The sequence below is a fragment of the Pongo abelii genome, chromosome 21 (genome assembly GCF_028885655.2).
Source record: "Pongo abelii isolate AG06213 chromosome 21, NHGRI_mPonAbe1-v2.0_pri, whole genome shotgun sequence".
Taxonomy (NCBI): Eukaryota; Metazoa; Chordata; class Mammalia; order Primates; family Hominidae; genus Pongo; species Pongo abelii.
In genome coordinates this window covers 33,837,044-33,858,807 of record NC_072006.2, presented here as the reverse complement: position 1 = coordinate 33,858,807, position 21,764 = coordinate 33,837,044, and the positions used below count along the sequence as shown (strand labels likewise).

Here is a 21,764-nt window from a genome sequence, read left to right as displayed (position 1 = left end):
AGGGCCAGTCTGAGCTAAAAACTCAGGAGGACCCAGTCATGGGAGCTCCCACACTTTCGTGAATTTTACCTGCAGCAGCTTGATTGGTCCTCATAGTGGGTATGAGAGAAATATTCAGTAGTGCTTCCTGAAGAGGAAGGGGAAAGGGGACCATTTCAAATTATACCAGAGTGTTCTCATCATCTTATGCTTGTTCCATATCAGAAATATACAAGAAGACAAGCACTGTTCCAACTATCCTTGCTATGTTTTACAAAGAAATAATAATTTAATTCTCAATGTTTCTAATCCTTTGAATTACCATAAACTAAATATTTTTCCCTTCTGTCCACATTTGCAACTGACAGTGTTATATTTTCTAATATTTTGACAAAAATTATGAGGATCACAGAGTAGTCATTATATTCCCCTTTGGATGTAGAGTTGCTTTCCAGGGTTTCAGTGTTTTCACAGTCGTTTTTGTAATCTTGCACTGCCATGCAAAGTGAGGACTGCCCTGTATTTAGTATAATATATGTAGTAATATAATACAGTGCTAAGGAGAAAAGCTAATCAAGTTAAGAGACATTGGAATGCTAGGGTGGAGAGGAAAATGGATATTTTACATACGGAGGTTTACAGAAGTTGCCTTTAATAAACTGAAGGACAGAAGAGTGAGCCACGCACCTGTTGCGGGGAAGAAGCCAAGGAATGACAGGATTTGACTTTTCCAAAAAATAACCGAGGCTGTAAAAATGCAATCCATCAGAGTCTCTATAAGCGGTCCAGGAGGAGATGATGCTGGCTGGGACCATGGATGAGTGGTGGAGGTGAGAGGTGTGCAGGCTATGAGTACAACTCCTTTGTGTGCCGGAGCAGGCTTGGACTGGCTCAGGAGAGCCAACTGTTAAATTTTCAGGAATTGTGTATTCTAGCTGTTAAAGTGTTAGAAGCTTGAAATGGGCCATGTTGGGGATATTCACCCCACAGAAATTGGCAAACACTAAAATTCAGCCTTGTTTTTTCTTTTGAACATTTACCATCTTACCAGGGGACATAAGCATTTTGAAGCAGAACTGAATATGAGATATAAACAAAGAAGAAATCAAGAAGGACTTCACAGCTTTAGGGCTGTCACAGTATTTTTACCATGAGCAACAGAGTTGGGAAGGTTGCAGGACGATAGAAAAACTAGTGTTTCCATCACAGAGAGAGGAGGGAGAGATGCTTTCTTTCTAGGTGTGAGGAGTAGGACACTGTCATAGTCCATGCGTGTTGCTATAAAAGAATACATGAGGCTGGGTAATTTGTAAAGAGAGGTTTATTTGGCTTTTGGTTCTGCAGACTGTACAGGAAGCACGGTACTTGCATCTGCTGCTGAGGGCCTCAGAGTGCTTCTGCTCACAGTGGACAGTGAAGTGGAGTTGGCATAACATGGGGAGAGAGGAAGAGAAAGAGAGAAGAGGGAGCTGCTAGGCACTTTTAAACAATCAGATCTTGTGAGTACTAATAGACCAAGATAACATCAAGTCATTCATGATGAATCCATCCCCATGACCCAAACACCTGCCACCTGACCCCACCTCCAACATAGGGGATGAAATTTCACATTGAGATTTGTAGGGGAAAAATATCCAAACTATATCATATGTTTAAACAAAGAGGAAGGAGAATCATTTTTTCTCCTTAAAACCAGGATGAGTGTTAATTTGTATTCAGGAGGCAATACAGAATCTCAACAAGGCTGGGTAATTGGGTAGGCAGGAATCCAGGAGGCAGAATAACTCTTGAGAATCTGGACTGCAGTTTGTGGCTTACAGAGAGTCCGAGACAATGGAGGAGAGGTGTCCTGATGTGTTTAGATTTGGCGTGTTTCCCACATTCTAGGGAGGTGTCATGAGTCACTCCCCAGAGCCCCATCCCATGGCCTCTGCTCAGGACCATGAATGAAGACTGCTCTGGAGAATCAAGGACTCTGCAAAGGAGCAACAGGAGCCTGCGGGCAGGAAGATGTCCTGGGAGGGGAGGCGTTTGGAGCTCAGTCTGGGGAAACTTCTCACCAGCCCCTTCTCTCAGTCAGAGCCATTCAAGGAAGGAAGTAGGCAGCAGAGACTAGGGGTCCCATGTGGCAGGGGAGGAGGGAAGGAGCTGTGGGTAACATGTCCATATTTAATCATCTGCTCATCATTTAAGAAACATTTTCTGGGAGGCTGTTATATTCCTGGTGCTGGTCTTCTTCTGGGATGCCTGTTGCAAGTGGAGAGGCAGCCCTGAGATAGGACTCTGCTGGCTCAGCCCTCCTCCTGAGTCTTGATGCCTCTCCCCTCATTGCTTCCACTCAGGCACACAGAGAATCAGAATGGGTACAGCCCTAAGAGCTGCCCATCTGCGGTTTCTCAACATGACTTGACAGTGAGGATTCTTTTGGGCCCATGGAGTTCAGCATCAAATAATCTAGAGATGGCCTGCAAGGGACCACCCACTCAGTAGCCCCTGATTCATGCCCCTCTTCTCATCTCCTCATGCAACCCCTCGGGTGCTGTAAAAACCTTTAAACACCCTGGCTATAGCTCACCTCCTCAAGCACTCACACACTTCCTGGGGTTGGGAGACTCTTAGAGTCCTGACTCTTAGAGACCCTGAGAGTCCTGAGGATGCTGAGGGAGCACTGTCACCTTCTCTAAACTCCACTGACCCTGATGCTGCATGATATGTGGGCTGGGCCCTCCTCCTGGCCCTGGCCTTTTGGGGCAGCCCTTGGTCAGGCTTCCATCCCACACTTACAGTCAGGCCTTCTGCTTCCAGTAGACATAGATAACAGAGACACCAACCACCAGCAGCACCTTGGGGCCCAGGAGGAAAGCTACGAGAAGTGGAGCAGTAGGAGCCAGTGCTGGGCCTGGAAATCAGGAGACAGGAGAAGTTAGGAAGGGGCTACCCAGGATGCCATCCCAGAGGCCCCCACTTACCCCATCTGAGGCTACCTAGGACCATCAATGCTCCAAAGCTTTTGAAACTGCATCTTACCCTAGCTACCCTAGCTCCAACCCAAGGCAGAAGCCAGGGAAAGAGGTTCCTCATTCCCTTACCCTGTCCCAGGCTGCCAGGCTGTCCTCCCGGAGGGACGAAGTGGAGAGAATGTGTACTCATGCATTCATATGTGTGGCACCTGAGTCCCTCACTTGATCCTCACAAGCCTGTAGGGCAGGGATTATTATTCCATTCTGATGGGGAAATTGAGGCTCAGAGAATTTAGGGAGGGTCACAAGGTTACTCGCATCCAAACTTAGGGAAGCCCATCATTATGTCCCTTAGGATGATTCCTGAGACTGTGTCCTTTTGAACAGGACAAGTCCAATTTCCCAGGGTCATAGGAAGAATTATGAAAGGGAAAGTAGGTGTCGTGGGTATAACTGAGTACCCCCAGTTTACTAAAAGATAGTTTATTTTCTTTGTTTTCTTTCCTCTTTCCCCCTGCTCCCAGTTTCCTACTTAGCCCTTCAGAAATGCAAATATAACCTTTCACCTCCCCCTCACCAGACATTCCCTGCAGGGCAAGTTCTTCTGTATGCTCCAAGACAGATCTCTCCTGGAGAGCTGGCACACCAAAGCATACCCACCACGGAAATGTCACCTCCAGGGGTAGCCTCCAGACTTTCATCCACCAGGAGGGCATATGGAAAGCATGCCCCCCTTGGCCACGTTTACAACTTACTTCTGTTCAGGATGGCGCCAACTCAACTGTAGGGTAGCTAAGTCACCAGGCTAGTAGAGGGACCTCTGCCCTTGTTCCCATCCCCATTACCTTATAAAAGTGTCTGCTTTCTTCTCCAAAGTGGAAGCGGCACATTTGAAAGCAGGACACGTTGTGTCCCTTCCCCAACCTAGCTTTGGAATAAATTCACTTTTTTTTGTATCAGACCTCACGCTCCTTGATTGGATTCTACATGCAGCAAGCAACTAACATGCTTTTTGGTTATATGACGATGGCTTCACAGTGAGAGAGTTGCAGGCTGCCCTGTTTAGCCCCAGCGGTGAGGGTTGACCCCATGTTCTCGAGAGCTGGGGAGGCCCTTGAGGGTCTGGGCCTAATGTACTGTGCTGGATAGAAAACACCCTGGCATGACTCTCATGCTTGGGAGGGACTCAGACATCAAGTTCACCTCAACCCCAGAGCAGGTGCCATCTGAAATCTCTCTGTTGGACAGACAGTCAGATCTGGGGAAGCACACATTTGGATTCTTTGCATTTTTACAATGAGCATTTTTTGCTGTTAAAAGCAAACAAATGAAGATATGTTTACTTCTGTTTTCATGTACATTTTCTGGGAAATAAAATGGTGCTGATGGGTCCTTAAGGAAGGAATGGAGATCTCAGCATATGTGGCTGGAATGTTGGAGGCCGGCAGTTCTCAGCTGGGTGGCTCTCTGGGACTATGTCTCCCCTGAGGAGAGCTGCACTCTCCAAGTTCACTCCTCCTTCTAGGGAGCAGCCTACAGAAAGATTGGTTGAATTGCAAATAGGAAGGCCACGCCTCTCCACTCAATTAACAAAACTCTAAGGGACTCTCAGCCCTTGGCTTCTCTGCAGAATCAGCTGGGTCTTTGTCCTGCCTGCACTGTGGCTCAGCACATCCCTCTCTTACACTTCTGCCTCACTCCCTCAGGCATATTGACCCTGACAGCACTCTAGCATGCTTCCTGAAATCCTGTATCCACCTCCAGTTGGCCTCCTAGCAAAATTGACAGTGGAAATGGTCTGAAAACCAGACTCTAAAATGCAAGTTTAGAAACGGACCACTCATCAAGATCAGCTGGCAATGAGGACCCCAGGGCTGGTAGTGAGTGGAGCTGGGCAGGCCCTGGCTTGCAGCTATGGTGCAATTAATACAACTTTCACTGGCAGTGAAGTGGGAAGGAAATTCCTTGGCATCAGGCATTTGAAACCTGATTGGGAAATGGTAGTTATGAGGACTAAGGTGTTTGATGGCTGTTGCTGGGCATCAATTCTTTGGGGAAAGACAATGAGAAGCTAAGAGTAACTTATCATGAATTAAGGCTCAGTGTGAAAACCAGAGGACTTCTTGGCAGCAGTATAGATTGTTATCTCCTGGAGCCAGAGGGCAGAAAGAATAGAAGATTGGATTCCAGATCATTATAAGAGTAGCAGAACCACGGAGGTGGATGAATCTCAGCTTCGATGGGCTGCTATGCTGGGCTAGGGCCCTGATGGGGAAGTTGTGGGACCCTGAGATGTGGGAGGGAATGTTTGGGTCAAAGAACTTACAGATCATCAGCCGTCTTCTGAGTTTCTGGGGACAGTTGCAGCAGCATAACTAATTATCTCTATAACTAACCTCCCCAAACCAAAAGAAAAAACAAAAAAGGAAAAGTAAATTTTGCAGAAACCTGACTCTCAGTATTACTTGAACAAAGAATGCCAAGCTTCAAAATGACTGTGGGTCAAAAGAGAACCTTCACCACACCCTAGTGCACAATCTCACTAGGCTGCCACGCTGCTGGTGCAGTATGTCACATAAAGCATCTTGCATGTTGTGTACCAGCCTAGACAACCTAAAATGCATTTCCCGCCGTAGCACATGAGCAAGGATGCTACATCCAGCACACTGAAAGCACCCAAAAATGGCAGCCCTGGTCAGAGCTCTAGTGAGTGGATGGAAGTCTAAAAAGCAAATTTAGCTTCAGATAGATGGTGTAGATTCATCTCTTCCAGCTCCTCCTTGAGAAGTATGACTAAGAACTCTGGAAATATGAGGAGCAGGCATAGGAGAACTTCCAAGGGATCTGAGGACTGAGGAACAGCCGTGAGGCCAGGCACCTGGGAACCACCCCCACAGTATGAGCTCCCAGCCATAGAACATGACAAAAAAAATGACACAGAAAAGAAAAAAGTCTCTACTCAATAATATAAATCCCTACTTCAAGAAACTACAAGAAGTAGAGCAAAATAAACCTGAAACAAGCCAGAGATAGGAATTAATAAAAAAGAGAAGAGAGCAGAAAATTAATGAAATTAAAATATAAAAGCAATACAAAAACCAACTGAAGCAGGTGATCCTTTGAAAGGATCAATAAAATGGGAAAAAGTTATAGCAAGGCTGATGATGAAGAAAAAAGAAATGGCACATTTTAAATATCAGGATGAAGCGAGGGCTATCACTACAGACCCTGCAGACATCAAAAGGATCATAAGGGATATTATGAACAACTCTACACACAGAAATATGATGACATAAATAAAATGGACCAAAAACTCTTTGAAAAGCACAAGTTGCCAGATCTCATCCAATACGAAATGAATAATGCGAATAGCCCTAAACTATTGAGGAAAGTGAATTCATAATTTTAAAGTACCCCAAAATATTCTTGAGGTACAGATATTTCATAGAAAAATATTACCAAACATTTACAGATAAATTAATACCAAATCTGATGCACAGAAAAATGGTTACAAAAGAAATTTGGGGAAATTTGAACATATTCTCCATTTTAGGTGATGTGAGATAATTATTTTAACAATTTTATGAAATTTAATGGTGTAAAATTTTAAATTTTATGAAGTTTATAATGATATTGTTTTTGTAAAAAATGTCCTCAATTATCAGATCACCCAATTGTGGACTCCTCTTGCAACTGCGTGGGCACGCATAACTGGGTGAGCAGTGGACGTGACTATGCACTTTCCGTACATCTCTGATTATAGGGGACATTGTTGTCCTCCACTTCCTGTCTTCACTCTTCCAGCAGACAAATCAGCGACCCAGCATTGACCCAGTAGATAAAGCCAATGCCATAGAGTATGTGGCGCTGGGCCTTCTAAACGTCTTCTGGAATAGACACCCCTCCTGGTATTATATGAGAGAGAAATAAGATATATTTTGGTCATAGACGGGGGAACACTGGCCAAATTCACATCCTTGGGACGATGCCCAGCAGAAAGAGACGTTTCTCAAATTAGCATAAATTTGCATTACAGGCTGGTAGTGACCCTGTCCTCAGGACCTCAGACTTACCTTAATTAGTTTGGACCAGTGATCTGGTCTAATGCCTTGATCTAATTGTCTTCAACAATATCCCCCATTGCTTCCCAAGTCCTGGTTTCCCCTTCTGTAAAACTCCAGACTCACTGGATGGTTGAAGCAGGAAAGGAGATCATAGATGAACAGAAATTTGCACATAATAAATCTGCAGAGATCCGTTGTGATTGTTATTGGTCAAATATCACCATCAGGACCCAAAGAAGGCCCTTGCTTTGACCACTCATGGTCACCTGGGGGCCTGGTCCAGGCTTAAACTCCACATGTCTTTCTGAAATTCATACAGCAGATGCCGGAGTCTGCTGGGGGCAGGTCACAGATACGAATGGAAAAGTTTAGGAAGGAACAGACAAGGCAGAGGTCAGAAGGAGTAGGAAGGAGACAGGGTGGCTGATGAGAAACGGGAATGTAACAACTGTCAGGGATAAACAGCAAGATGCAGAACGTGACAAACACATGATCCCCTTGCCTCCTTTCTTCCTCATTCAGTACACATTTATGTCAAAAAATCTGTCAGGTTGTACCTCGAACTCTTAATAGTGATGACTCTTGGAGGGTGAGATTTGGGAGAATGATGCTGACTTTAAAATTCTACTTTATATTTATAGACTTCTAGCTTATTTTATGACAAACATAAATATTAATTTTAACATGAAAGAAAAAGATAAAATTTAAAAATTTGAAGTAATCTTACCAAGAGCAGTATTTGAGCCCTGCTCCTTCAGGTGGGCTGAGATCTTCAGGTCATAGTTTTTGCTGACCGCTGGCTGCCCGTCATGCTCCACCTGGCAGGTGAGCTTCACATCATCCCTGTGGGCAGATACATTCACCAGGAGCCAGCTCATCCAGTTGTAGGTGCCATCCTTGTTCTCTGTAAGAGTTGAGGCCGTTTCTGTCCGGGACACGTTTCCGTTCTCCAACCAGGTCAGCTGTAGTCTCTGAGGGTAGAACTTCCTCACCTGGCAGGTGACATTCACCTGGTTCTCTGCCCTCATGGGCTGTTGAGTAACCTCCAAGGTGGGTGGAACTGAAACAGCACAGGGCAGAAGCTCTGACCTTGTGGCACAGACAGATCAGAGGGAGGGCTCCATAACGTAGCTCCCACCAACACAGTGAGGGCATCACCAGGACTGCTAGGCAGGCAGTAGGTGCTCAGACATTGAGGGTGCTCTTTGCATATGAATGAAATTACTAAGCACAATGCCCAGCACACAGTAGGTGCTCAAGGACTGGTAGCTCCTACTAGGCTAAGAATGAGGGAAATCTATAAGCACCACCCCTGGCATGCAGTTGGAATGTTGTAACTGTAGCAAAATAAAGAAAATCACCAAGCACATAGAGGCTTAGCTCATAGTAGGTACTCATTAATTCTGTTTGCTATCAGTGAAATAAGTGAAACGGCTAGCACAGTCCTCGGCATCTGGTGGGTGGTGTGGTCACCTAGCCACTGCCATTAAAATGTTAGTAAGTGGCTGGCACATCTAGGGGCATGGGAGGTGGGCAGTTAGGAATTTAGGTTCCAGGCATTTCAAGTCCTGGAGCAAGAGTAGAGCTGGATGAGTGGAGGGTGGTGGGGGCTGGGCTTGGTGACCAGGTGTGGACTTGGGCTGGGTGAGGGTCTTCTACCTCGGATGGTCTCAGACAAGTTGGCAGTCCCATGAAGAGGGTCCCCCTGCAAGGTGACGTGGGCCACCTCGCAGATGACTTGAGAGTGAACGTCCTCGCGGGTCAGCACCACCTTGGCCGTGCTGTGGATGCTGTAGGACACGCTCTCTCCTATGGGGTCCACGTTGGTCTGGAAGTCTGAGAGCTGATTCCCATTTTTGAACCATTTCAGGGTGATGTCTCTGGGTGAGAAGCCGCGGGACTCACAGGTGAAGCTCACTGTGTGCTCAGGTGTGGCCCTCGCCGCAGGGCCCGATACCACGGGGGCAGAGGGTTTGGCTACAAAAGGAGCATCGATAATCAGGAGACATGACTGAGATGACCATCACTAATGATAAGCGTGTAACACGTTAAGAACCTTCATGGACATTATTTTTAATATTTCTAATGTTGTGAAGGCAGTGTCCTTATTCTCATTTTACAGATCAGGCCACAATAGCTCTGAGAGGTGAGAACCAGCTCATAGTCAGACAGTGAGTAGGGGCAGGGCCCAGAGGGAAGTCCAGGCCTGAGTTCAAAGTCCTCTCCACACAGGGTGACTTCCACCAACCTGGGCATAGGAACAAAATTACTGATTGGTCTCCCTCCATGTTATTAACTGGTCCTAGCTGGCTTCTCCCGGAGAGCTCACTAACCTCTGAGAGGCTGTGTATAGAAGCCAATACAGGGATCAATGGCAAAATGGCACCACCGTGAGAGCTGCAACCAGGCTGCTCAGCCCAGGACTGGGGTGGGCTGACACACCCAGCTCCTCATCTGCAAAATAGGAGGATGGCATTTCTACTTCCTGGGATGTCGCCAGGATTAAATGGGGCAATGGAAGCAGTTTTGCTCTGGATCAAACACAGAAGATGCTTCCCAAAAATAAACACAGGTCTATCTTTAACCCAGACTTTACAGATACACAGAGGTCTCTCTTTAGGTATTTATGAATTATCCCATATTTTTATTATTTTCACAAATATTTCAGTCTGTTTTGTTTTTGATACTTTTTGCTGTATAACTGAATAATGCAAGTATTTGGAAAGAGAAGGTTGGAGCATTACTCTACACTTTAAAAAGTAAAGCTGAGCGAGTGCTGCAGGGACAGGGGTTGTAACTCTGCCTGGTGGGGATGAAACCTTGGCTCCCCAACCTGCTCACCACTCAGGTCTCCTCTCTGAGCCTCAGTGTCCTCATCTTTAAAGGAGGCAACAAATGGCTCCTCCCTCATAGCACTGGTTTTAAGGAGACTCTGGCACAACTGCTGGTCTCTGGCCTCCTCCCTGCCTCCCTCCTGTCTCATCAAGAGAATCATTTAGGCTGACAGCATGGCTAAGAGGGGTGAGCACCCTACTATGACTTAGCCAATCTGAGTCACATGTGAGCCACTTACTGACTGTGATTGCCTGGGCTGGGGAGGCACCACCTGGAAACTTCTGTGTCTTTGAGTGTGATACCTGCACAATCAGGATAAAGCTACCTTCCCCACCTATGTTCAAGGGTTGTGGGGAGCCCTGATTGCTACATCATCTAGGAGGGAAATTAGGCAATTTTCTCAAATATGAGAACACACATATCTTCTGACCTAGGAAAGTCACTTCCAGTTGGAATTTCCCATCTGAAGAGGGTGACACATGTACAAGGTCATCCACTGAAAGATTGCTCTAGTAGCTCAAAGTTGGGAATAAATTACATGTCCATTGACAGAAGACTGTAAAATAAAATTTGATATTTCCATTAATTGGAGTATTCTGCAGCTTTAAACAATGGAGCAAGCCTTTATGTCCTAATATGGAATCTCCATATGGAACGATAGGGTGTACATTTGGGAGAAGTTTTCCAATCAGCAACGGACTTTAGTGTCTGAATGTGAGGTGCATTTTGAACCTTTGGGAAACTGATGAAAAGAGAAATGCTGGCTACCTGACATGTGGTTCTGTTTGAGGAGCTTTTACTGAGCACCTATGATGCACCCAGCTCTCCTATGGAGACAGCGTCTAATACTGGGGAAGGAAGGAGACTGTCTCGATCCAGATATGGACTCTGGGTCCAATTCTGTCACTAACTGGCCCTGTGACCACGGACAAGGCCCCTGTCATGTCTTGGCTTCAGTCTCCCATCTGTAAAGGGGGTTGGGCTGGAGGGTCTGAAGGTCCTTCCTGTGCTGACATTCTAGAATTCAGGAGTTAGGACGAAGCTCTTAGGCCTCTGGTAGGAAGCCCAGATAAGCATTGTTGCTGCCTTATATGGGAAACCCCTAAGTCACCCACATGCGAGACCTCTTTCCTGAGGTGAGGGACATTCTGAGATGATGCAGATCTGCTCGGAGCCCATGGTGTGTGACTCAGTCCCTGAATCACACAAGCGTTTCCCAAATGGACCCACAGCAAATGCCAAACTTATTGGCATCTCCTTCCACAAGGCCATCAGATTCAACAGTGAATCTGTGCCTCCCAAGAATCTTCCCCATGTGATGTTTCTGAAGATTAAATAAAGCAAAACACAATTTACCCTCTCCATGCCCTGGATGGATTTCTCCTCATTAGAAGGGAAGAGAATGTAAGCTTGGTGGGGAAGAGCTTTGGGTTGTTTCATTCACTGCTGTTTGCACAGCATCCAGGGCAGAGCCTGGTGCACAGTGGGGTTTCAGTGAGTGCCTGCTGCATAAAGAAAAGATTTGGCCACCCTGAGGGGAAGCCTTCTCTGGAGGCAGAAGGCAAGGTCCAGCCCTGTGCCTGGACAAGTCACTCAATCTGTCAGTTCCCTCGTCTGTGAAACCAAAGGGCTGGGTCAGCTTTGGAAAGACAAGAGCTGTAGAGCCACAGGCTGGCGATGCCATCTTTCCCATCATTTACAAGCTGTGGAGCCTCGAGCGACTGCCATGACATCTCCAAACTTCAACTCATGTGATCTGGAGAAGGGGTGACATCAGTTCATGAAAATGAGCAGCTACCACCACACCTGATTGTTGCTCTAGGAATGGATAATGTAATTATTGACTTATTGTCACACATCAGGGGATGAAGGAGACCCATGCTGTACTCACCAAGCACAGACAGCTCAGTGCCTGCTCCAGACTTAAACTCCATGTTAGGGCTCCCTTTCCGGAACTTCACACAGTAGTAGGTGCCGGCATCTGCTGGGGTGATGTTACTGATGCAGATGGAAAAGTCCATGTTGTTTCTCTTTGTGAGGTCTGAAATGGTTGTTACCCGTGGGAAGTGGCCTTCTTTTTGATGGTAGATTAATTCCCGGCCTGGTCCAGCTCCTCTGAACCACTGGATGGGCCCCACAGGGTTCAGGGAGGTCACAGTGCAGTGCAGAGTGGCTGACTCTCCAGCTGCGACCAACACGGACTTCTCAGGCTGAATCACCTGCAGCTCCTCCTCACCCAACACTCCTGGAAAGGAGCACAAAGCAATCATTTTTTCATCCTTACCTGATCCTCTGTGTTTCCTCAAGTGTTTATCAATGACTTTCATTGACTGGGTACACACCAAGAGCAGGCCTTGAGCTCAACACAGTGTGTATATTATCTCATTTAACCCTCAAAACAAGCCTGTAACATATGACTGTATTACATGGAAAGACATGGAAGCGCAGAGGTTCAATTTCAAGGTAGCACTTTGGATTGAGGATTTGAGTGGAGCTCCTGAGCCCTCCTTGGAAGTGTCATGATTTGGCAAACATATGATCCTCCGCTCTCTGGCCACATGGAGTGTTGCACTTTCTGGACCATTGCATTGATCATACAAGGCCATATGACTTCTTTAGACCATTGAGTTGTGAGCAGAAGTGATGGGTATAATTTGTGGGCTGTATATTCAACTGCGAAAGCATCTATGGATTAAGCTGTCTTTTCCAGAGACCCACAAGACTCTGACGGTGTTTGCTCCATCAGCCTGAATGCATGAATGACCATTGCATTCAGAATCCTGACCCACACTGAACATTCAGCTTAAAATATAAATACATTGTTTTAAGCCCCTGGTGATTGCTCACCCATAGCTTAATCAGATTACATTAATTTCCTAATGCTGATGTGACAAATTACCAAAATATAGTGTCATGAAACAAAAGAAATTTATCATACTATAGTGGCAGAGGTCAGGAGTCCAAAATAATGCTACTGGGATACAACCAAGAAGTAATGACAAAAGAAAAATACACAATGGTAGAGAATAAAACAGTGGTGACCAGGGGTAAAACTGGGGGAGATGATGGGGAGATGTAGGTCAAAAAATACAAATTGCAGATGGTTGATAAAGAAGTCCAGAGAATGAAGGTGCAATATGAGGCCTCCAATTAAAAATGTTGTGTTGAATTCAGTATTTTTGTTAAAAGCATATTTTATGTGCTCTTGACATACACATATGTGCAGGGTAACAATGGGAGATGCTGGGTGTGTCCAATTACTTCACTAAATACATGTACATGAAAGCATCATGTTTTAAGCTTTACATGTACACATTTTTTAAAAAGCTGTCAGTAAAGCTATGTGTCTTCTGGAGGCTCTATTTTTTGCCTTTCCAAATTCTGGAGGCTGCCCACATTACTTTCTTACAGTTACATCTTCCCATCACTCTAACCTCTTGCTTGCATCTTCACATGTCCTTCTCTAGGAATTAATCTCCTTCCTCCTTCTTGTAAGGACCTTTCTTATATATTGTGTCCACCCTGATGCTAGACCCAGATGTTAAAACCACTGTCTTAAAAATGTTTGAAGTGGGGCTGGGCACGGTGGCTCATGCCTTTAATCCCAGCACTTTGGGAGGCTGAGGCGGGTGGATCACCTGAGGTTGGGAGTTCGAGACCAGCCTGTCCAACATGGAGAAACCCTCATTTCTATGAAATACAAAATTAGTCAGGCATGGTGATGCATGACTGTAATCCCAGCTACTTGGGAGGCTGAAGCTGGAAAATTGCTTGAACCCGGGAGGCGGAGGTTGTGGTGAGCCAAGATCACACCGTTGCACTCCAGCATGGGCAAAAAGAATAAAATGCCATCTCAAACAAACAAACAAAGAAAAAAAAAGTTTGAAGTGGTAAAGGAAACAATAGACAAAAAACTAAAACCACAGGATTATACATGCATTAACAAAATGAGAATATCAAGAAATTAAAATTATGAAAAGAAATCAAATGGAAACGTAGGAGTTGAAAGTACAATAAATAGAGTTCACTAGGGGGATTCCCCAACACGTGTGAGCTGGTAGAAAAACATCAGCAAACTGGAAGATGGGATAATTGAAATTATAAGACTGAGGTATGGATGAAAAAAGAAATAAAGAGAATAGAATCTAAGGGAATTGTGGGACATTATCAAATGGATCAAAATAACATTATTAGAGTCCCGGGGGAATAAACGGGGAAGAAAGGAGCAGAAGATTATTTGAAGACATAATGGCCAAAATGTTTGCAAACTTGATAAAATACATAAATCTAGAAATTTAAGATGCTGAGGAAATGCAAATTTAACTCAAGGATAAGCTCAGAGATCCACAATAATACACATCACAATCCAACTCTTGAAAAACCAGTCAAAGAGAGAATTCTGAAAGCAGCAAGAGATAAGTGATTTCTTATATACAAGGGACCCTCAATAAGATTTATCAACTGAGTTCTTTTCAGAAGCATTGGAGGCCAGAAGACAGCGGGATGATATGTTTAAAATGCTGAAAGGGGAAAAAACCTGTCAACCATGAATTCTATACCTGGGAAGACAAGTGTTCTTCAAACATGAGGGAGAAATTCAGATATTCTCAGATAAACAAAAGCAAAGAGAGTCCATTACCACTAAACCTTAAGTATAAAAAATGCTAAAGAGAGTGCTTCAGGTGGAAATGAAAGGATGCTACATGGCAACTAAAAGTTGTATGAAGAAATAAAGATGTCCAGTTATATGTACATTTTTAAAAATTCACATTTTCCTGATGCCTCAACATCCCACAAACAAGCTGTGAGCACCCTAAATACATGATGAGGTAACCAGTGGGACAATGCTGGTCCCTGCCACAATTCCTCTTCTTGTTCTTCTCTACTGTGGCCTAGTGAAACTGAAACACTCTAGTAAAACGCATCATGCTTTTTCTTTGTGTCCTCCACCATGACTCCCGGTAAAGGCAATTGCTTCCCATTTCTCTCACTTTCCCATCTGCTTGGTTGAGCCTACTCCCTGGCGCTCCTCCTGTGTGGCATGCCCTACCACCTCTCTTGGACCTGTGAATAGAATAATTCATTCCATTGCATATGCCTCTCTACATGAACTTTTCATGGCCATGTTAGAGTGATCCTTTAAGACTCAACCAGCAGGACTTACTATACTATTTTCAACACTAATGGCAATGAGCATAGAATCATTCTAAACTGGGGTGGAAAGTTCCTGGGAGACACTCTTTGACTGTTCTTGCCTTACTGATTTGCTACTTTGATTGGCTACTTTAATTTGAGAAGGCGTTTTACCCTGTTGGCTTTCTTGTGCTGTGCTATGTACAGCTTTGTGTTGCCTTTTGGAGTGCTGCCAAGACTCTCTATCCTAAAGTGTAGATCCTTTTCCAATATCAATAATGATATCCACCTTTCTTCAAGGGCACAGGATGACATAACACTGATAACAACTTTTTCAAAGGAGATTCAAGTGATACACATATTAATGACAAATAATCCAGCATCTCTAGGTTGTTTTGGGGTGCCAGTGGCAACATGTTCTTCATTTACAAATTTTACTTATAAATTAAAATCAACAAGCACTCCTGTTTTGTGTCTTCAAATGAGCAAGCTAAAAGCAGAGATTTGGCAATGTCTTTCATGCCTTTTGAACTCTCTAAACCACTCACGATGGCCATACATTTTCCCCAGGGCCTTTGATGCAAATATAATGCCCCTCTCAGCCTTTGCTATACTCCATTACAACAACAAATTTCTGGTTATCTGTTGGGCCCTCCCAGCTTCCAGATCTGGGGAGCATACTCTCCTGTTGTAATCATTAACCATAAATTGTCCCAAAGCCAGGCTCTGCTTATCTGAAATGGAGCCCACTGGAATCTAAACTTCCATGAAAACACAAAACTAAGATCACTGCCAGGTAGAGCTGCACACCTTTCTGTTAACAGTTGGCATTATTATTACTGGGTTTGTTGATGCAATAATCCTCAACCAAATACTAGCTGAGTTCAGCAGCATATTAGAAGGAATATACACAATGAGCAAGTGGTATTTATTTCTGGAATACAAGAATGTTTTGATATACAAATGACAAACAATGTAATACACCATATTTATAGAAGAAAGAGAAGAAACACACGATTATCTCATTTGATGCAAAACAGCATTTGAGAAATGTGGACATGTTTTTGTGAGAAAATACATCACTAATAGGAATATATGAAAACTTCTATAAGATTATAAAAGTTATATACACATACCTTATTTTATTTTCACTTATGACTGACTAATTTACTATTCAATTTACCTATTTATCATGAATATTGATTACTGTCATTATTATGACATTACTGGAAAAAGAAATCAGTAAGACAATCTCATGTACGATTACTATCCAAAAAGCTAAAATAGAGAGAAACAAATTTAATGAATGACATGAAAGAACTCCACACAAAAAACTGTAAAGCCCTGATGAAAAAAAAATAGAAGACAAATAATGGAAAGATATTCATGCTTGTGGATTAGATAATTACTTTTGTTAAAAGTGTACGTACTAACCAGAGAGATCTAAAGATTCAATTCATTATTAGTAAAATTTTAATGACATTTTCCTCAGAAATGGACAAAACAATCCTCAAGTTCACATTAGTCATAGAAAATTGTGAATAGAAAAGGCAATCTTGAGGAAAAAGACTGGAGGCATCACACTGCCTGATTTCAAAATTGACTACAGTGCCATAGTAATCAAAACAGCATGGCACTGGCATAAAAATAGACACATAGACCAATGGATCAGACCAGAGTGCCCAAAAATAAACTCACACATCTACACTCAATTGACTTTTGATGAAAATGTCACGAAGACACAATGGGGAAGGTCAATCTCTTCAAAAAGTGGCGTTGGGAAACCTGGATATCCATGTTTAGAGGAATGAATTAGACCTTTATCTCACATGACATACAAAAATCAACTCAAAATGTATTAAAATCTTAAATGTAAAACTGAAACTGTTAAAGTACTAGAAGAAAAGTGCCATGACATTGGTGTGGGCAATGAATTTTCAGATATGAGTTCCAAAGCACAGGCAACAAAAGAAAAATAGACAAATGGCAAATTACAAATAGACAAATTACAACAAACTAAAAAGCTTCTACACAGCCAAGGAAGCAATCAACAGAGTGAAAAGACAACCAGCAGAATGGAAGAAGATATTTGCTAGCCATACATTTGATGAAAAGTCAATATACAAAATACGTAAGGAAGTGAAACAACTCAATAATAAGAAAATGATCCAACTAAAACATGGGCCAAAGATCTTAAAAGCCATTCCTCAAAAGAATACATTAAAATGGCCAGCAGGCCTAAAAAAATACTCACCTAATATTCATCTGATAAATGCAAATTAAAACCACGGTGAGCTGTCATCTCACACTTGTTAGAATGGCTATTACAAAAAAGATGATAACTAGTTTTGGAGAGGATGTGGAGAAAAGGGCATTCTTGCACATAGTTAGTGGGAATGTAATTTAGTAGAGCCATTAGCGAAAACAGGATGGAGACTTCTCAAATAATTAAAAATAGAGCTATCATATGATCTGACAATCTCACCACTGCGCATATATCCAAAGGAAATGACATTAGCATGTCACAGAGATATCTGCATTCCCATGTTCATTGCAGCATTGTTTACAATAGCCAGGATATTGAATCAACCAAGGTGTCCATCAGTAGATAAATGGAGAAAGAAAGTGTGGCATATACACAATGGAATTCTAATCAGCCTGACCAAAGAAGGAAATCCTGTCATTTCCAACAACATAAATGATCCTGGAAGATATTATGCTAAGTAAAAAAAGCCAGGCACAGAGAGACAAATACTGCATAATGTCCCTCATATGTGGAATTTTAAAAGTTGAACCCATAGAAGTAGATAGTAGAATAGTGGTTGCCAGGCACTAGGCAAGGGGCGCATCTGGGGAGATATTGGTCAAAGGATACAAAATTTCAGTTTAGTTAGGAGAAATTAGTTTCACAAATCTATTGTATAATATGGAGTCTATAGTTCATAACACGATTTGTATTCTCAAAAATTGTTGAAAGCAGATTTTAAGAGGTCTCACCACAAAAATGATAAATATAGAAGGTAGTGCATATGTTAATTAGTTCAAATTAGTCATTCTGAAATGTACACATATTTCATTAATATGCTATACAGGATAAGTATATATAGTTTTGTCAACTAAAAATAAAATATTGTGTTAAAAATTTCATTGACATTAGAAACTTGGAGAAACAATGATAAAAAATGAAATCTCCTGTGTGTGCATGTACACTTACTTATATGCACACACACATATGTATACACACATTTGCAAATACATATACACACATATATACGTATATGTACACACACATATAGATACACACGTTCACAAATATATCTCAAAGTGTGACCTATTGTGATAGTATATAAGTTTGTTTTGTGTGTTAAATAAGATTACAACACACATTAAAATCTCAGTAAAATATTTGGCACATAGAAAGCATCCAACTCGTTGTTTAGAAATTTAGAAGTACATACATCACAGTTGTAACTCTGGTTATCACTAACCAGTGTGGTAGGTAATAATTAATACTATGTTTACTTCCCTGCATTTTCTAATATTTCTGCTAGTAGTATAACACGACTAAAAGAATGAACTCTGGAGCCAGTCGACCTGGACTTGAATCCCAGCTGCTCCACTTACTGAGGTAGACAACAATGAATGGACAAGTGACTCCCTCTGCCTGGTTCTTTGTTTGGAAAGAGGGGATAATAGTTGTAGCTTACACACAGGGACGTTGTGAGGATTAGTGGCGATAAAACAGGCAAAATGCTAATAACTGTGTCTACATGGTAGGAAGAGCTCAATGGTTAAACTCTTACTGCTGTCATTTGGATACAGTGTATGTGTAAGAAAAATAATTTGAAAAGTGAGACCCCTGCCCTCTAGGGCCTGTGAGGTGACATCACAGCAGGGCCCGGTGGGGAACTGAGAGGCTGCTGTGCCCAGCCCTGTGGTTCTGGGGTCAGCAGGACTCTCCCAGCTGTGCCAGGAAAGGCCCTACTGTCCCGCCTGTCTTGGGTAAGGGGAGAGAAATTATCCATAGGAAAGTTAAGAGAACCAAGGGAGGTTGTAGTATCTGTTATGGGCTGAATGTGTCCCCTAAAATGCATGTGTTGAAGCTCTAATCCCCAGCACCTCTGAATGTTACAGTTTGGGAGACAGGGTCTTTAAGAAGCAATTTAGTTAAATGAGTTCATTGGGGTGGGCCTTAATCCAACATGACTGATATTCTCATAAAAGGAGGAGGTGAGGACACAGACACACACAGAGGAAGATCATGTGTTTAAGACACAGAGAGAAAATGGCCCTGTATAAGCCAAGTAGAGAGACCACAGTAGAAACTAACCCTGCTGACACCTTGATCTTGGACTTCAGCCTCCATAACTGCAAGGAAGTAAATGTCTGTAGTTTCAGCTGCCCAGCCTGCAGTTCTTTGTTATGGAAGCCCTAGGAAAGGAATATAGGACCCAGTAAGCAGAAAATGTGGAACTTCTTAAAGAGGAAGAGGCCACAGAGAAATGGGTGGTAAGAATCATGTCACAGGGGAGGGAGGAGCATGGGGGAACAGAGGACAAAGTGAGGAGCACCCTTAGGTAGGACGGTGGCTGAACATTCCCAGGACACACTGCACCATGGGCCATCTCAAGTGAGCACCATTACAGACTTCACCTCCTCAGAGTGGTGAAGAGAGAGGGCTGGGCCTAGAGCCACATAATCCTGTTGGGGTGTCTCTGAGCTCACTCTGTGGCCTTGGGCATTTCGCTTGGCCCTAGGGCTTCAGAACTGGTAAGGATTTAAATAATGATTCTTCTCTGCTTTGTCAATTGAAATATTATCAAAATGTAAGTAATTGTGGTAGTGGTGGTTGAATCATCCTGCGGTTCAATGCCTCAGGTAGCCAGCTGCAGATCCACAGAGAAAGTGCTCAGCTCCCTGATTTTCTGCTCTCGGTTAAGGCCTAATCCTTGGCCTTTCTTGGCATCACTTGTCATTATCTGGAATCCCTGGAAGTCCAGGGGCAGGCCATGGTTCAATAGGCAGGGAAAAAGGATTTTAACCGAAGGCTATGCTCACCTGTGAGTCCCCCCAGCAGTAGATTCATCAACAGGAAAGGACAAGGAAGGTGGGGCCAGGAGGCTGGGACGGGCATTCTGGAGACCTTAGGAGCCTGCTCTCTCCAAACCTCTGTGCTGGGAAAATCGCAGAGTCTGCTCTGAGGAGAGAAGACAAGCCCTGCCTCCCTCGGTTCAAGAGGAAGTGGCTGTGATGGAGTGAGGCAGTAACCTGCTTCTGGGTTATGAAATAGGAAAAAGGCACAGCAAGCAGCTACAATGCAAGCAGTTACGCATGCTCCATTTCAGGAGAGTCAGACAGGCTTAGCAGAAATAATGCTTCCTTCCCACCTGAGGTCTGTATTCCTTCCGTGGCTCCTAACCCCATCTTTATGTCTTCTTGGTGATTTGCCATTTGGTGCTCTTAAGCCAAGAAGGACCTGTGGTTATGAAATGTTTCTAAACTCTCCATCTCAAGCTCTTAGGATGTAGCTGGCTTGTGGTCTCATTCTGCACCAGCCACAACCAAGTACTACTCATTTGGGGACAGGAGGAGGGATCACAGGACCTGCTCAATGTTGGAGAGGAACCAGGCCTGCTCTTGAAATGTTTCCCTATTCCAAACTTTTATCAATACAGCTGGCAAAACTTAGCCCAAATGCAGTCTTATGTGCCCCTTAGCACTTTCATGTCCTGCACCCAGGAGAAGGAATTATTTCCTGACTTCTTCCAGGAGAGGAAACAAGCTTAGGGTAATAAAGATCTGTTTTGTGGGATGAGGTGGGGATTATGGGTTATGGAAAGGGGATACGATTATGATGGGGGAGAATATGGAGGGCAGATTCCTACAGCAGTCACATCAATTTCAATACTCTTTGCTCTGCACACAGAACACCTATTCCATTCACCACTGTGTTAAGATGGGAACTGAGGAGGGATGGAGAATAAATACCCCGACCAAGAGGGTCTGCTAAGGAGTTGGGGAAGTTACTGGGCTTGCCTAGGTTCAGTTTTGCCTTCTAAACTTGGGATAATAAGTCTCACTGCCATGTTTTAGTGGACATCAAAGGAGATAATGACTATACATGCCTGAAACTCAGTAGGTCATTATTGATACTCATGGTGCCAGGTGAAGAGAGGAACTCAAAATATTGCTTTTAAACGGATTCCTACTGCATGCCAAGTTTCCCACCAGTGGCCTTCTCCCAGCTTCCCACGACTTCTGGGACCCAGCTTATATGGTGTACTTGGACTACCCCTGCCAATCAGATCAGTCGCTCCCTCTGGATCCTCTGCACCTGCTTCGTGTCAATCTGTAGATGAATTCCTTTTCTTACAATCTCCAGCTGTGTGGCTTTCAACAAGACATTTGACTTCTCTAAGCCTTAATTTAATTATATGTAAATGGAAGTTATAACATGCACCTTGTAGTGATATGGTACGAGTAATATGAACCATAAAGAAGGCTTGACTCATATTTAATTATAACCAAAAATTATGGCTCTAATTACATTTGTGTAGAGGATGAGTTCCCTGCTTCGCTGATATACTTGTGCTTTAGAAAAATTACCTTGTTAGGAGAAATGGTTTCTCCTCCATCATCTATGACTAAGAAAGACCTGTCTGGAAATCTCTCTTTCCCAGGCTGGGTTTACAGCCCTTCACTTATCATGAGTAATTGTCAGATGAAATTGTAAAAGTCATCACTTTTCCATCCAAATTTCTTTTTCAATGTGGCAGATGTGTAAAGGGTGAAA

General features: G+C 43.5%; 1 protein-coding gene across 3 annotated transcripts; it reads right to left on the bottom strand.

Moving 5' to 3' along the window:
* Positions 1–1,282: 1,282 nt before the first annotated feature.
* Positions 1,283–20,245, bottom strand: LOC100458151 (signal-regulatory protein beta-1). Of its 3 annotated transcripts, none has more exons than XM_054541701.1 (6): positions 20,030–20,245; positions 11,730–12,083; positions 8,663–8,980; positions 7,731–8,063; positions 2,764–2,878; positions 1,283–2,127 (listed from the first exon to the last, which is right to left on the bottom strand). In XM_054541701.1, the coding sequence occupies exons 1-5, from the start codon at positions 20,103–20,105 to the stop codon at positions 2,766–2,768; spliced, it is 1,194 nt and encodes a 397-aa protein (XP_054397676.1). In that variant the 5' UTR covers positions 20,106–20,245; the 3' UTR covers positions 1,283–2,127; positions 2,764–2,765. The 3 variants fall into 3 exon arrangements, with proteins under 3 accessions (XP_054397676.1, XP_054397675.1, XP_054397677.1); XM_054541700.2 differs by having other exon boundaries at positions 1,283–2,226; positions 20,030–20,244; XM_054541702.2 differs by lacking the exon at positions 20,030–20,245 and adding an exon at positions 19,302–20,029 and having other exon boundaries at positions 1,283–2,226.
* Between the last annotated feature and the right edge of the window lie 1,519 nt (positions 20,246–21,764).

Coding starts and splice junctions, on each gene's coding strand:
- LOC100458151 (XM_054541701.1), bottom strand. CDS start 20,105: ATGCCCGTCCCAGCCTCCTGGCCCCACCTTCCTTGTCCTTTCCTGTTG. Junction 12,084..20,029: donor ACTGCTGGGGGGACTCACAG/GTGAGCATAGCC, acceptor GCTCCTTTCCAG/GAGTGTTGGGTGAGGAGGAG. Junction 8,981..11,729: donor CACTGAGCTGTCTGTGCTTG/GTGAGTACAGCA, acceptor CTCCTTTTGTAG/CCAAACCCTCTGCCCCCGTG.